This window comes from Xiphophorus hellerii, chromosome 18 (assembly GCF_003331165.1).
Source record: "Xiphophorus hellerii strain 12219 chromosome 18, Xiphophorus_hellerii-4.1, whole genome shotgun sequence".
Taxonomy (NCBI): domain Eukaryota; kingdom Metazoa; phylum Chordata; class Actinopteri; order Cyprinodontiformes; family Poeciliidae; genus Xiphophorus; species Xiphophorus hellerii.
The window spans coordinates 13,170,037-13,187,274 of NC_045689.1; the positions used below are offsets into that span (position 1 = coordinate 13,170,037).

The 17,238-nt window shown below is 37.7% G+C and overlaps 1 protein-coding gene across 2 annotated transcripts in view; it reads right to left on the minus strand.

Moving 5' to 3' along the window:
- lsamp (limbic system associated membrane protein) overlaps nt 1-17,238 on the minus strand; it is a 783,778-nt gene that overhangs the window by 224,434 nt on the left and 542,106 nt on the right. The window contains exon 2 of one of the 2 annotated variants that reach the window (XM_032590657.1): nt 4,127-4,205. In XM_032590657.1, the coding sequence (XP_032446548.1) occupies nt 4,127-4,205 (79 nt within the window). Of the gene's footprint in view, nt 1-4,126; nt 4,596-17,238 lie in introns of those variants that run through there. The other variant, XM_032590656.1, reaches the window with a different exon arrangement.

Genomic DNA, 17,238 nt, shown 5'->3' on the forward strand with positions numbered 1-17,238 from the left:
TTCTGTACAAAGTTGAATGTGCTGACAACAAAATCACACAAAAATCATCAATGGAAATCAAATTTATTAACCAATGGAGGCCTGGATTTGGAGCCACACACAAAATTAAAGTGAAATAACACTACACGCTGATCCAACTTTAATGTAATGTCCTTAAAACAAGTCAAAATGAGGCTCAGTATTGTGTGTGGCCTCCACGTGCCTGTATGACCTCCCTACAACGCCTGGGCATGCTCCTGATGAGGTGGCGGATGGTCTCCTGAGGGATCTCCTCCCAGACCTGGACTAAAGCATCCGCCAACTCCTGGACAGTCTGTGGTGCAATGTGACGTTGGTGGATGGAGCGAGACATGATGTCCCAGATGTGCTCAATCGGATTCAGGTCTGGGGAACGGGCTGGCCAGTCCATAGCTTCAATGCCTTCATCTTGCAGGAACTGCTGACACACTCCAGCCACATGAGGTCTAGCATTGTCCTGCATTAGGAGGAACCCAGGGCCAACCGCACCAGTATATGGTCTCACAAGGGGTCTGAGGATCTCATCTCGGTACCCAATGGCAGTCAGGCTACCTCTGGTGAGCACATGGAGGGCTGTGCGGCCCTCCAAAGAAATGCCACCCCACACCATTACTGACCCACTGCCAAACCGGTCATGCTGAAGGATGTTGCAGGCAGCAGACCGCTCTCCACGGCGTCTCCAGACTCTGTCACGTCTGTCACATGTGCTCAGTGTGAACCTGCTTTCATCTGTGAAGAGCACAAGGCGCCAGTGGCGAATTTGCCAATCCTGGTGTTCTCTGGCAAATGCCAAGCGTCCTGCACGGTGTTGGGCTGTGAGCACAACCCCCATCTGTGGACGTCGGGCCCTCATACCATCCTCATGTAGTCGGTTTCTAACCGTTTGTGCAGACACATGCACATTTGTGGCCTGCTGGAGGTCATTTTGCAGGGCTCTGGCAGTGCTCCTCCTGTTCCTTCTTGCACAAAGGCGGAGGTAGTGGTCCTGCTGCTGGGTTGTTGCCCTCCTACGGCCTCCTCCACGTCTCCTGGTGTACTGGCCTGTCTCCTGGTAGCGCCTCCAGCCTCTGGACACTACGCTGACAGACACAGCAAACCTTCTTGCCACAGCTCGCATTGATGTGCCATCCTGGATGAGCTGCACTACCTGAGCCACTTGTGTGGGTTGTGGAGTCCGTCTCATGCTACCACGAGTGTGAAAGCACCACCAACATTCAAAACTGACCAAAACATCAGCCAGACAGCATAGGTACTGAGAAGTGGTCTGTGGTCCCAACTGCAGAACCACTCCTTTATTGAGTGTGTCTTGCTAATTGGCAATAATTTCCACCTGTTGTCTATTCCATTTGCACAACAGCAGGTGAAATTGATTGTCAATCAGTGTTGCTTCCTAAGTGGACAGTTTGATTTCACAGAAGTTTGATTTACTTGGAGTTATATTGTGTTGTTTAAGTGTTCCCTTTATTTTTTTGAGCAGTGTATATATATATATATATATATATATATATATATATATATATATATATATATATATATATATATACTCTATACAGTATATATATATCACCAAACAATAGATCCTAGGTTTAGACTGGAGTAAAATCATTACAATTAGCTGACACCAATTTTTATAATGCTGGTCACAAATTCTGGGTAATAACTCTGCTGCTTGAGGAAACTTACAGGTCTTTGGGTTGTCCTTCAATTCATCTCAAAGAACAGATTGTGTTCATACTGTAGAACTAATGCAGACAGATGTCTAATAGACCACCTCTAAAGCTGGTCTGATACAGGGTTGCCATCTGCAGAGTGGAGATTGAGATAAGATGGGGTAAGAAAGGGGCCGGCATAACAACTGGATTTTACCAACACATTCTTACTTTTAAGAAACAACCAGAAATTATATTTTAGTTAGTGAATCTTTATCATGAAAAACAGTTTAAAAAGCTGTAGAGTTCTGAGCTCTGTGATTTATATTAAAAGTCACTACCAAGAGTATTTTCAGCTCTTGGACCAGAATCACTGATGGCTCTGAAACCTTACTGAATCTATGCCATGTAAAATTAAGGGAGAAGGAAGTCCAAAAAAATTGCAAATTACAGTCGATAGTGATTAAACAAATCTTAAAATTCAGTACTTTAGATATTGTACATTTTGAGCTGTCCATCACAACAGTAAACTGTGCCACTGTGTTTAGAAGGAACCCCTCCAAAAAGGAGTGTGGTAACAAGTGTTTTGCTCCAACTACTTGAACTGTTTTTGGAAGAGTAAGAAATACGAGAGCAAGCTTCTCACTCCAGAAGAACAAAAGTTGGCAACCCTATCATCACAATGTTTTGAGTGTATTTGCAACTGTATTTAGCTTGTGTGGACACATCTGGATTAGTAAACACAAAGATTAATATAATTCTAATGTTATGATATGCTTTAAAAAATAGAGGAGTTTTAAGGTATAATGGCATTCACACAAGATTTTTTGGTTTGCTATATGTTGCGGTATGTGACATTTATAAAAAAAAAAATATTCTGGCAATCCTGCTCATGTATGCACTGCTAACATCCTCCACTTTCTCTCTGCATTGTGGCATTGTGGTGAACAATGCTTCAGCTTGTTCACCACAATAGTTAGTTCAGGCTATTTAGTCTGGGTGCCGATGATAGAGGGTTTTTTCAGCAACAGTAAGTTGTTACTCTGCCATTAGCAGTTTAGAAGAGAGTCCACGAGGTTCACTGACAGCGTTAATTCAATCCTCCTGGCTCTGATTGGTTGTTTTTGTCCGGGAACGGTACATTTCTTCAGATGGCGAAAGTAGAACTGGGAGGAATGAGGAGCTCAATCTTTTCACAAATGATTTATCTAGTATTGTCCTTTCATGAGATGGTGACATTTTTAATTAAATACATTTATCACATATCTCTTTTTTTACTTTTTATTATTCATGTTTTTGAAATGGGAAATATTTCAAAACATCCATACTTTACATACATACATACTTTACTTTTGTAAACATCAGAAAGTAGCTGTATTGTGCAGCAACAGTTTATGTTGGAAGAGTTCCGCGTGCAGGACGGCCAGCAAAAATTTAAATGGTCTTAATAAAAATAAAACATAAAAAACACCTTTAAGCAACATGTTATGACAGAAAATGATAGTATTTATCACTATCATTTTTTATTTTTAAAATAAAAAATAAAAAAAATACTGTATACATTGATCCTGAGAAATGGCTCATGCCTATTCAGATTGGACATGCAGCAAATATTATTTAAGGCTCGAGGTGCAAATAAACTGATCCAGAGAATGAGAGTAAAATCAATGCAGGGGAGTGTTCTGTGTGCAGCCCTGCAATACCAGTTTGACAATATTAAAGAGCATTGCCTTTTCTCAGTTGATGGGAGGCTGGCTGAAGCAGAGCGACATGTTTACTAAAAAAAAGAGGGAAAACGCTTAATCCGCTTTTATTTATAGGCTGTCACAAGCACATGGCTCCGATCAGGTGGCCAGTAGCGTCTGTTCATGCAGCATCTGAGTATGACAAAGTTGACAGCTTGCATTGTCTGAGCCGTGGTTAATTGTACTGGTAAGGTACTCCAGACACAACTGATGCAAGGAGAAAACGCAGTTTGCAGTTTGACATTCAAACTCAAGCGAAAGCACAGAGAAAATGCAAGAACAAGAACCATTCTGTTTTTCTATTTAAAAAAATCTCCAAAAGCCACAGGAAAGTTGTCATTACAGATCAAATAGCTCCCATTCCGTTACCCTTTTCTAAAATAATATATTTTGTTGCTGCAACCCATTACAAAAATATATATTTAGTAACGAGGTCCCCCTGTCTAAATCTCGATCTAAACTATAAAGCAGCTCGCTACGTGCACATCCACATTTTTGTGAACGAATAAACATTTATTTGCTCCTGCTTCTGAACAAGTAGTGAACAGGAACTTTCCGTTTTTACAAAAAGAAAGAGAAAAAAAGGGGGGGGGGGAAAAGTCTGTAGCACAAAGTACAAAAAAACAGTTGGGTCCGCCCTCCCCCCCCCCAGTAGCTGCGTGCTCGCAGGAACGATGCTGCGTCCTGGAGGAAAAGTTGTGAGATGACTCTTACCTTATAATCGCCGTGTCGCCCTGGCGGATGGTGATGTTGTCGGTGGCCCGCTGCATATCCACACTCCGGACAGGGAATCCTGTGGGGATAAGACAGAGCAGTCTGAAAAAAGAAGCCTGCAGCTGCCTCCAACACGATTTGCGCCCCACATGCATCTTAAAAGCGCGTCTCGGGAGCAATAGATCCAAACGTGCAAAAAATAAAAAAGAAGAAAACAAGTCGAGCGGTCCAGACTTCTGCTGTAAATAAACGCGGGATAAATGTAGGTCCAAAACAGTGCGGGATGGATGAGAGCCTGAAATAGTTCACGGCTGGGGGGTGGAAAAGTGAGGGGACCTCGCTCTATAGTCCAGTGACGCGTAATGCTCTCCGCGTAAAGGGACTGCACAACCCACAGCGGCGACGGAGAGAGGCAGGCTACTGTTTAGACTCTGTGAAAATAACTCCCCACCTCCTCACTCTTCCTCCCTGTTTCCCTCTCTGCTCTCTCCTACTCTTTCTCTCTCTCTTTCACATTATCCAGCCTCTGACTGTGAGGCTCCCTTCATTCGTTGTCAGGACAACAGCACCACCTGAGGTCCCTTTCAGTGACACACAGCTGAGTGAGGACCACCGTAAAATAATTACAAAAAAGAAAAAGAAAAAAAAAGTACTATTATGAAAGATTTAAACAATGTTTTCAAAAATATTCAATTTAAGGGGCATATTAAAGGGATAGTTCAAAACTTGAGATTGAGGTTCTGGTAAAAGTTATAAGCTGTAAATATCTTACTGATGATAGATAAGTCTGGTGGTGTTTTCATTTAGCACACATCTATATTTATTGGTCTGGGATGTTACTGTTAACTCCTTCTCTAAGAGAGGCCAAGACTAAAGCAGATTTCTATCATCTGAAAACAAGTTCATTCTCAAAAACATTTTAGGTATGTGAATGCTATTTTGTGAACCAGTAAACTGCCGTCATAATTGCATTGAATTATTATTTAAGAGAAATGATTTGGCTAATTTGGCTTTTTGGTAAAATTTATGAAAGCCATAGAAAGTACGCATGACTACAATGCTACTACATCATGAAAGTAGTGCAATTAAGTACAAACATACATATACAAACAAAGCCGCTAGAGGTGGGTATGCTACAACAAAAATGTCAGTGTCTCAAAGTTTCACAAGCTCTTGTGAATAAATTACAACTTGACAACAATGTTTGATGGTGTTCACAAGTCAACTTATCTGCTGAGGCATGGCATCCCACTCTTGAAGGGTGACCCTCAGGTAATTAAGGTTGTGGGGAACAGGTTTACAAGCCTTTACATGGAGACTCAGCTGACCTTAGAGGCTTTCTATGCTTGCGTTGTTTAAGCTGGGTCACAATGTTTGGATTAATTATGGTATTCATGTAATATGGGCTCATCACTGTAGAATTTACAAAGTGCAGGGCAGTTTTGTATTGATTAGACACATCTGCCTACACTGTAACACCACCACTAAAGGCTGCCTGGTGTCAATAGGGACTGACGCATATTGTGTTCTCTGATGTCTCCAACATTGTCTTTGGCCATCAATTCTACTCAGAATGGATCAGAAAAAAAAAAAACATCACTGGGGCCCACCTGTCCCTTTGTCCAGTCTAAATGTTCCCTTCCCCATGGCAGATAATTAAACCTTACTAACACAACCCCAGTTTCAAAAGGTCTTAGTTTCTGTGAATAGTGTTAAATAAACCTCTAACAGAATCCTGAACTATTCCTTTAACATAAGTAGTACTATAGGTTAGAAAAGAGAAGGCAAGAATGTGCTTTAAACTCACTTAGCAGGAATGTATGCAACGAGTCACAGTGGGGATCATTAGTACAATAGTTATTGAACTTATAGATATTCATTTATTTAAAACATCACCTCCTAAGAAGCTTCCAGGCCTTTCAGTTTTGAGCTGGTGAATGAATTCTTTGAATAGCAGCTCGGAGGTACTTTAAAAATCTTAAAACCTTAGGTATAGAATGGCCAAAATAATTTCCATTCTCATTTAATTGTTGGGCTGTTTTCAATATTTTTTAGATTCTAATTAAAGTTTATGTTCCAATGGTCTGTCACACTGACTAGCTTTAGCTAGAAATCCCATTCCAGCATAAAGAAAGAATCCCTGAATTGAATCAGATTCAACTGTTGGAAATCCTGTTGCAAGGACTAAAAAAAATATCATCCATCCATCCATCCCTCCTTTCTTTCCTCCTTCCTTCCCTCCCTTATCCGGGGTCAGGTCAGGTCTAAGTAGGGAGGCCCAGACTTCCCTCTCCCCAGTCTTCTCCTCCTGGGGAATACCAAGGCATTCCTAGGCCAGCCGAGAAACATAGGCCCTGTACTTTGAAAAAAAACAAAACAAAAACAACACTTTCAACATGCTTATTTATCAGGCTGTATGCATGTAACCATATTCTAAAGCATTATTCCGAAATTTATGTATATGTTTTCATGAGCTGTGCAACACTGCTATGCTAAATAAGTTCAATAAAAATGTCTTTCTTAAAATTTCCGAACCCATGTTTAATAATACATTGAACTACACCTATTTTTCTTGCTGCACACATCGGAACAGATGCTCTGACGAAACCAAACAATTATTCCACAGAAGATACTCACTAATTCTGTCCTCAGGGCAAAAACATTCAAATATACTGTTAATAGAAGAGAAAGAAACATAAAAGTCTCTTGTACTACTGAACCAACATTAACAAATGCACAAACTTAATTCAAGATCACGTCACTTGTAAAGCCAACAAATATGTGAAGTAATGTCATTTTCTAGTTCACTCAGAAAGTCTCAATTTTTAAAAGGACGCAAATAGTGAAAAATAGGTGCTAACACAAATACTGCTCCCTACACTTATTTTCCAAAATAAGGAGTAGCCTTTACAGATGTGTAAAAGCCATTGAAAACATGGGAATAAAACATTTTTTCTTACCAACTATGCAACAGCTATATTAGGAATTGTCTAGTGATCAGTGGAAGATTCAGATTGGTTCAGAGTTACAATTTAATACAGTAGATTTAGAATTTCAATTCGAATTTTCATTTAGAATTGAAAATGCCCATATATACTAACTTGACTATGTGTTCCAATGTGCAGTTTGTTTTGTGTTCTTTACTACAGTTTTACCATTTGGAATTAAACTAGCTCTGCAACCAGTTATAAGGACTGGTCACAGTAATAACGTGATGAAGCATGATTATACTGAATGAGAATTCCCTCATTCTTATTGTACATCATTAGTTACACCTGTCTGATTGTTTACTGACAAAAAAAGCAACTTACCCAATTATATGGTGCTACTTCTATTCATTCAGATATTTAGATATGAGGAAAATAACTTTCAACGTGCCATACTGGCCTGGGGTTTTTATGCATGGAGTTTTCACTTTTCCCTATGATGTGTGGGTTCTTTCTAGATACTTTGGCTTCCCCAAACATGACGCCAACGTTTGCTAGGTGAACTGGGTAGCCTAAATTGCTTTTGGGTATGATTTTGTGTGTGGGGGTGTGCGTGTCTGTGTTTTATCCTGTTATTAACCACTGACCTGTCCAGGGGTACCTCACCTCACACCCAGTGGTAACTAAAGATTTTTAGCCAACAAAGAAATGTTGGCATGCTGGAGAAACAGATTGAAACTGTCATGTCAACATGGGGAAAAAAACCCCACACACACCTTTCAGAATCTGTTATAAGGAAAAGGAACATTTGAAAAGCAAAAAATGGTCTAAACCGGTATGGACACAGTGTGCGTGAATCTCCATCAGCACACATAGCAGCAGAGCACAGGATTACATTTAACATTTAAATAGCCTTTATTTAAGCAACATGCCAATTGTGCAAATTTGTGGTACATGTGTTGTTTTAAAGTTGCATCACTGCGACATTTAAAAAAAAATATCCATAAAATTTATAACAGCTTGGTGTAGCTAAAGAACAAACTTCGCATAATATAGCACTAGACTGGTAGAAAGGTCATGCTGCAGCATTAAATCTGGGTATCCTTGTATGTCATAAAAATGCAAGGCAGAGACACGACAGAGTGATGGGGGAATAAATTCGTTATCTGGAGCTTATTCCACTGTGACACAAGCTGTATAACTGGAAATAACGGAACCAAAAAACGTGTTTATATTAAAACGGGCAGCTTATTCACATCAGTAAAAGTTTGAAGGTGTTTATAAGTTAAGAAAATGTTTTCAGTGAGATCTGCTTACCAATATGATGTGAAGTCATCCCTAAAATCCCTGCAGCCCTCTACCAATCTTCTAAGCCTCTGGTAGTTGAAGCAATCTTAAAGATCACACAGTTAAAGGAGTATGTGCATTTAAAACCACTTTAAATTGGGACTACTAGTTCTGAAGAAGAGAGCAGGGTACGACTCTGCATACAGAGTTATACAGCAGAGAATCTCACGTGGTGTTGAGCTGTATTTTTAGTCATACATTCTCTGAAGTCGGTCAGTGATCTGAGTATACAGTAACACAGCAGGACTCATGAATGCCTAACAAAGAGCCAGCCATTCTTTGCTCTAGCTGACACTGAAGAACTCACAAGCACACAGACAGTCAAACTGAGGACTGAAAAATAATGGGGTTACAACAAAGCTGGCATGATGCACGTAAAGTTTTAGTGTTGTAGTTTCCATAGTATATAAGGTATTCTATAAAACTCTCATATACAAGAAAGGTTAATATAAAAGGTTATTTAGAAGTATGTGGCTTTTGAAAAAACTGATATTACTTCCTTCTTTTTGTATGAAACCAAATACATTGAAAATGCACATGCAAACCAAGCACATTTTATATAATTCAGCTCAATTCAGTTTATTTATAGCATGTTAGTTCATAACAAATGTTGGACCAAGGCTCTTTACAAAAAAAGTCACTTCAGTCACACTTATATCCCAAATAATCCTAGTTTGCAAACATTACATTAAGCTCAGATAAACATCCAAATTGATTCAAAAAGTTCTAACAAAACCCAGCAGATTGCATTGGGTCATTGACTTGCAACATTCACTCCTCCTGAACGAGCATGTAGCAGCAGACAATCACTTGCGTTTTGTCATCGACTTTAGAGCAATCCATCATACTGAGAATGTATACAGCGACAGTGGAGAGAAAAAGCAAGAAGAAACCTCCAAAAGAACCTGGCTCAGTACGAGCAGCCATCTGCCACGACCGACTGGGGATTTGAGGAAACAGAGCAGATGCACATAAAACAAACCCATGAACCGATGTAGGAATATTTTCAATGTTTATGAAAAGTAAAAAGTTAATAGCAGGAGATCTCAGCCAAAGCCCTCCTCCAGGAAAGGTATCACAGCTAAACAGAATGACAGACCAGATGTTGATTGTATAAAGAGAAAGAAAACATAAAATTAATGGTTGAAATAACGGCAAAAATATTGCAAATTGGAGAGTATGAGAAGGAGAAAGTTAAAAACAGCAGTCAGTTTGTCTTCCAGCTGCCTTTGCCTATAGCAGCATAACTACAGAGATAGTTCAGGATAACCTAAACCAGTCTAACCATAAGCTTTATTAAAATTGACATTTTAAGCTTAGTCTAAAAGGTAGACAGGGTTTTCTGGCTCAATCACTGGGAGCTGGTTCCACAGCAGAGAAGACTGATAATTAAAAGATCTGCCTCCAACTCCGCTTTTAGAAAATCTAGGAACCACCAGAAAACTTGAAGTCTGACAGCTCTATTAGGAACACATGGAACAATCAGATCTCTGACGTTTGATGGAGTTTGATTTCTAAGGGCTTTATATGTGAGGAGTAGAATCTGAAATTCAATTCTGGATTTAGCAGGGAGCCAATTAAGGGAAGCTGAAATAAGAGAAATAGCTCTCTTTTTAATTTTCATCAGAACTGTTGCTGCATCATTTTGGATAGGCTGAAAGCTTTTAACTGGATTGGGTGGACTTCTTGATAGTAAAGAATTCCAGCCTTGAAGTAACAAATCCATGGACTAGTTTTTCAGTGTCACTCCTGGACAGGATATTTATTGAATGTGTTTCCCTGGTGAAACATGCAGCATGTTTCTTTGTGCCTCAGCTCCAAGTACTGCATTACCAAGGACCCAAGAGATTTTTTTTCAGGACAGTGAGCCTGCAAGAGAATAGTACGGCTCAGAGAAATGCAAAAACAACTGTCATTATCTATGATGAGCACCACAGTCGGAGGGAGATAAATGATGAAACCACTGCAGCAAAAGCGGAAATCAGTTTATTCAAGTGGAAGGCAGAACATGAGCTGTTATTCATCTCTGGTTTTAGATAGTACAACATAACAGTCTACAAAGAATAAATGTTGCCACATTTGATCTAATTAATTGTGTTATAATTATATTACATTCTTAGTAAATTTATTTAAAGCTCAGTTTTAATTCAGATTTTAATGGGTTATAGATTAATTTTAACCCTTAAATGTTTTATTTATATTTGTTAGTAAAACTTGAAAGGTGGCTCTGTCAAAGTCTAGATTAAAGGGCAACTATTGAGGTGTGATTCAGATATTACACTTTTGCATGGTGTTTTGACTTCCCCATCATCAAGTTCATAATGACTCTGAAAGGGTACATTGTATCAAAGCAAAAAAGAAAAAAAAGGAACAAAAAAAAGTCAAATATCTATCTGGAACAACTGCTTTTTCAGGTAAAAAATTAATTCTACAGTCAAAAATTTCCCCACTGGTAGTTATTGGGTTCAGAGTTAGAATTTGTTTGTATTTTTTGCTTCATCTCTGGTTTTAGATAGTACAACATAACAGTCTAAACTTTTTGTGTAAACTATTGATGTTTACACTTCAATAGTAACTTAATACAAAAGTTACTATTGGGACATAATAATCTCATGGGTTATTTTTGTTTGATTGTAGAGTGAACCCCTAGAACTTGCACAGATGCATATTTTATTCTCCTACATGTGAATTTTTTTTTTAAATGGGCAGTATTATGTATTTTCCAGGCACATAATGCCATTTTATAGAATAATTAAGTAACTATGTTAACTTCAGTTGTTATAAAAATGCCATGTATATCAAATTTGACTTAAAATTCATTTGACTTTATAATTTAATGCTTCAAAACTGGGCCTCTGTCTCTTTAAAAGCTCCTGCTCTTTTTGAAACTCTCCCTTCAGGAGGCCATCTTAACATGTATTGAGGAGGAGTTTTGTTCTCAAAGTCAGAGCTTTGTCCACCCAGGTATTTTGCACAGCTGAATGGCTTCTATGGGAGGTTAAAGGATTTCTCAAACATGCATGAAAGACTCAAAGCAACACTCCAGATAAGTTTTTGATGAGGGAATAACATTTTAACATGATGTAAAGCTCAAAAAAATATTTTACAAAGCACCACTGAATATCTGGGAGACTGTTGGATATAATAAGTTTGGTCACATTCAAACTGCCGATGTGACATAAACTTAGTTGAACTATGGAGGTTTCTATTTCAACCAGGCCCATATGAAAAATTACAACTCTGTGCACCAATTTGGTGGGATCTCAGAATTAAATGAAGACAAATCTGTACCAAACATTGAACACTACCCATTTAAAACCAGAGGATAAATGATTTTAGTTTTAGCTGAAAATCAGACTTACCATCCAAAAGAAAACAGAACTAAAAAGTATTAGTTAAGTTGCACTTTTTTATTTGGCAGCCAAAAATATTGTTTTGAAAAGACTGTGAAACAGCTATCAAATTTCCCATTGAGTGCAAATGACAATGTCTGTTAACCTAATGATGTGTACAGATGGAAGTCACAGTGGGAGGGGAAGAGGAGAACAAGGAACACTTTAACAGCAGCTCCATTTGTTCATATGTGAACTATTGCTGCATGGTCGCTAAAACATGATGTGCTGTGAGAGATGAAGAAGTAGAAACCTTGATTTGTCATTAGACATGTAGATTTACTGGCCACTTTATTAAATACAACTCCCTCCTTTGGCCTCAGTACAACCTTAATGCCTCATGGCATAGATTCAACAAAAATATTGTTCAGTGATGTTGGTCCATGTTTACATAACAAATTAGCTGTAGTTTTGAAAAAAAATTTTTATTACACATCCAAGACTTTATGTTGGACTGAGATCTGCAGACTGCTGAGACCTCTAGGGTTCAGTTATTAATCTGCAAATATCCACCAGAAGTACCCATCAGAAGGCTGATACAATGTGATCATAAAGAAACAGATAATTAGAGTAAGGTAGTCTGTGGAGTTTCAATGGTACTTTACTGCTATTGTGGGACCTAATCTTTTTCAAGGTAACTCCTTACACTGCTACCATATGCCTGAAGTGTTAGGGCACTGTTGAGGCATATTTGACAAATGCCATACACTTAGGACTATATCCACCATCAGCAGCCTCTTTATTAGGCAGACCTGTTTATCAACACAAATCAGCATCGCAACACATTTAGGGAAATAAATAAATAAAGAATGTGTCCCAAAGAGTTAAACTAAAAGGTTTTTGAGGGTTTTAATCTCTAAAAATATTTTTTTATAAACAATATTTCTTTAGAATAAATGGAATTACACACTGATTTACCTTTTGACATATTGCATGTTATGTTATCATTTTGGAACAAAGCTCCTTGCTTGGGATTTTGCTCCAGGATATATTCTCACTCTTCAGATCATAAAATCAATACCATCCTATGAAAGACAAACAACAGAGCAGTTACAATAAGTGGAGGTTCTATAATGGGATTTTGATTCTCCGTGAACCTCTGCTCTTGCACCTCTGCATGAAAACAAATGACAGTTAGCTTTGGTGTGAGCAATAGAAGATCAATGAGACACACACTGCTCTCACATCCTTTCATTTTTAGGACCCAAATGTGTTTTGTGCCAACCTATGGAGGCTTTTCCAAAAATATTCCACATAGACAAACTTAGATGTAAGAGAAAGCACAACAAAACAAGGATGTGATATAGAAAAATAATAATAAAAAAATGGCTTTAAATTAAAAAAAAACATATGCACATTGCACCCTGGCATACATATCAAAAATATATTCTTGGCAGCAAAATGAAAGACTAAAGACAATATCTGGCAACATCCTTTGAAGCATATATTGCATTTCAAAGCAGATAGTCATGCACACTAACAAAACACACGAACCTATGCCTGAAGCCCTTTGCGCGCCATAGTTTCTCTTTCTCTCTGTCAGCAGGAATACAAAATGAGCCAAACCTCTGACACAATGCAACCTTTATTACTGACAACATGCCGAAGAGACGTCTCTGCTTTAGTTGTTGAAAAAAATCTAATTTATGGAACTTCAATTTTAACTTCAAGTTCTAATTTATCAATTAAACTCCACTTGAAAAAAAATCAAATGCTTTAAAAGAAAAAAAAAAACTGTTAATATCAACAGATATTTTTTAGAGTAATTTAGTTTACAATAAACATGTTAATTTTCATATATTTTGTACAAAAATCATTTTGCACACAGAAGACTGTTTGGGGAAGCTGGCATCATAAGATGATAAACAACATAAACAAAGGACAGAGCACTTACAAAGCACTCTAACTGCTAACTTTGGTGATTCATGAGCATAAACACTTATCTTCACCAGAATTATAATTGCTCTGAATGTATTTCTGTATATGAACAGAATAATATGCAAAAGCTGTTCTTGCCAACGTCCTGCTGACTGAATAATGATCTATACAGGATGTGTCCCAAATTTTACTTGCTGCCCACTAAGGTAGGATTGAGTACAGTCAGAACAAGATAAGACAGGAAAATAAATGAATTAAGGTAGCAAGTCGTTGATAACAGAGCAAACCAAAAGTTAAAGGATATATGTATTTTAGGATTTTTTGCTTGTTTGCTCAGTTCCATCATTTCTCTCAGTGCACTGCACAGATAACACTTCAAACTGCTAACAGTGAGATTTAACAGGTTTAAAAACCAAGTTCAATTCAATTCAGTTTATTTATGTAGGCCTAATTCACAAAAAAATGTCTCAAGGCACTTTGCAAAATAAATAATTTCAATTCAAATCAATTAAATTCAAAATACATTAGAATATGCTCAATTAGTTCTTCAAAGTTTTTTTTAAACTTTCTATTTGTTTAACTTAAATAATCAGGTGATTAACAGACTTCAGCAGCACTAAATGGCATGCAAAGGAGATCAAGCAATATTCCAGACTCTGGACAATGTTGCCTCAAATCATTGGGGCTGATATAAATTTATTTACCAACAGCTTTTTAAACTAGGTATTCAAAATTCTCTTTTCAAAATTTCACCCACCCTAGATAAACTTATACATTTGTTAAGGTAGAAGCTAAAGTCAGCCATGGACCACATAATATGTGTAGCCCAAATAAAGCTGATCAGCAAGCATCATTCTGCGTCTGTAAAGCAGCGCCATCTTTTATCTTTTGTCTTTGGGATCCATACTTCAATGCTCAACATAAAAAATTTGCTAACATTTCTCCTTCTGTATGGGAGGTCAAACTTACTGCTAATCAGTTAAATAGGTGGAGTTCAACGGTAAAGAACATTTTTCCTACATTCGTATGTTTTATTATTCTTGACTTGGTTATACGACAAATTAAAATTGAATATATTGAATAGAATTGAAAGAGGATTTACTATTAGTTTATACTAGGAGGTATAACGCATGTGTAGTTTGTCAAAATTTGACCTTAGCTCTCAGGACTTGTGCATCATCCTTCTCCCTTACTGTTGATATTTGTGCCATGGATCCTCCTCCATCCCCAAAAGAATTGCTTTAAGTTATACCCCGAGGGTAATCTCCTCCTCCTGCTATTCAATTCTATTAGAGTTCAGGCACTCAGGGACCTTGCTGTAGAGGATTGGTTTAGCTGTTCAAGGTAAAAACCTAAAGGACAACACCATGAATACCTTGCAGGAAGCATCCAGTGCAGTGGTCAGAGCGCTTGTTGTCAAGGCGCTTGTCCTTGACAACAGAAAACAATTCTTCATATCTGCAGCGGGTTTATTTCGTGCAAATCATCATACAACCATGCTTGCATTATTCTCTGTATCAGCTCAGTTATGGTGGGATGGATTTCAAGAGGTGATGGATAACTAATTAAGACCTACAGAGAGAGCACTGTTGTTCCAAATAAATAAGCGACCCTGAGGAAATTAAAAGTAATTAACTGAAATTACTTTACCCGTGAACACATTTTTAAAATAGCTTTTTTGAATAGAGAAAATTATAGCCATTTGAATACTTGCTAATTAATCTGAATGCTGATGCAGCACATCCTCCTGTGTTTTAAAAAAAAGTCTTTTCAACGTGACTGTTTAATAGTTTAAAGCAATATATAATTAAAAATGAAACATGATCTACTTGGTTCACTTCCCAACAAGATGATTGCTTGTGTTGCACAAACACTATGCGAGGAACTCAAGCAACAAAGCTTTGATGTTGCTGTAAAAGATCAAATGTGCTTTGAGAATACTTTAGAAACATATTAAGTTTGCACAGCTATTAAAGATATATGGTACACTGTGGCGAAACACAGTTTTCAAATGATTATTTGATGATTTTATTACAAAAGAAAAAATGTGATTAATCTCAAAAGCTGGAGTTAGTTTCACAGGACACATCCAGGCCTGATCACTGCCAACCACGTAGCAAAATAAACAAATTTGTTAAATAGAACAAATGTCTATTTAACAATGAACTAGGAACACTCTTCTTGTTCAAAAAGATCTTACAATGTTAACAAAAGACACATCATGCCTCACTTAACAAAATTTATGACTTTTGTTTCTGGAATGTGACTCAAAACAATTCCTATGGCTTTGGGACCCTAGCAAATCGCAGTGAGAGCAACTACCTACAAAATTAGAAAGCACAAAACAGTGGGAAATCTTCCTATGATTAGATGCCCCACCAAAATCAACCAGGATGTCACAAGACAACATAGAACAGACATCTAAAGCATTGAGCTGCTTCCGGATCTGAAGGACTTTCTGTAACTGATAGAAACATGAATAAACAGAAAAGCGTGAAGGAGAATGTCTGACCGTCAATCTGTGATCTAAAGGTCAAGTGCACCTCGATTATGCAGCAAGATAATTATATCACTTACATCTGTAAGTCCATCTCAGAGTGGATCACACAAAAAAGAAAGGTTCTGAGGTGACCCAGTCAAAGTTTAGACTTAAATCCAATCAAGATATTGAGGCATGAGTTTACAGAAACCGTTTCTGTTCATAAACCATTCAGTGCGACTAAATTAAAACGATTGTATAAGTACAATTGAGCTAAAATTGCCCTGCAGTAATCTAAAAGACTTATAGCCATTAATAGTAAGCACTTGATGGCAGCCATTATCTCCATGGGTGGTGTAAATAGTAATTTGGTTGAGGCAGCCCAAATGAAACAAAAAAATCTTTAAAGCCACACAAAGGAATGTCAAAAATTGCAGCAAGCATAGTACATTTAATTAGAGAAAATGCACCACTGTTGTGGTGCTTTACCATTTACTGGCTTAAAAGACTAAAGCAGCTGCATAAATGTGTCAGCTACAATGGCAGGTGTGTTTTGTAGGATTAAAAACCTTCTTGAGTGGCTAAAAACTGGTATCCACACCAAGCTGGAACCAAATGATGAGGGAAAACACTGAACATGACAGAACAGACAACACCCGCAGACACGAACACTGACTCTGCATCAGTGCTCAAACTGACATTATGATTTGTGAAGAAAAACTTGACAATCTGAAGCAAAATGTGTATTTCCTGTGGTTGTGCTTGCAAGTGTTGTGTCCAATTAATAATTACATGTGCAGAGTTGAGCTGTCCAGCACCAAATAATATATATTCCTGCACTAAAAGACAGTCAGAAACACATTTACTGAAAATAATGGAGAATAAGGCAATCATTCCATATTGCCTGGTATTCAATAGAAAACAGGCATTTCTCACAATGTCCTCTCAAAATTGTATGTCTGAGAATAAATTCAGACAATTTCTGCTAAGTGGACATGTAAATGGTTCATTTGAGGCTATAAAATGGCAATACATTTTTTTGCACCATGCCCATTTTTCACAATGCTGTTACTGCAGAGCAGAACCAAA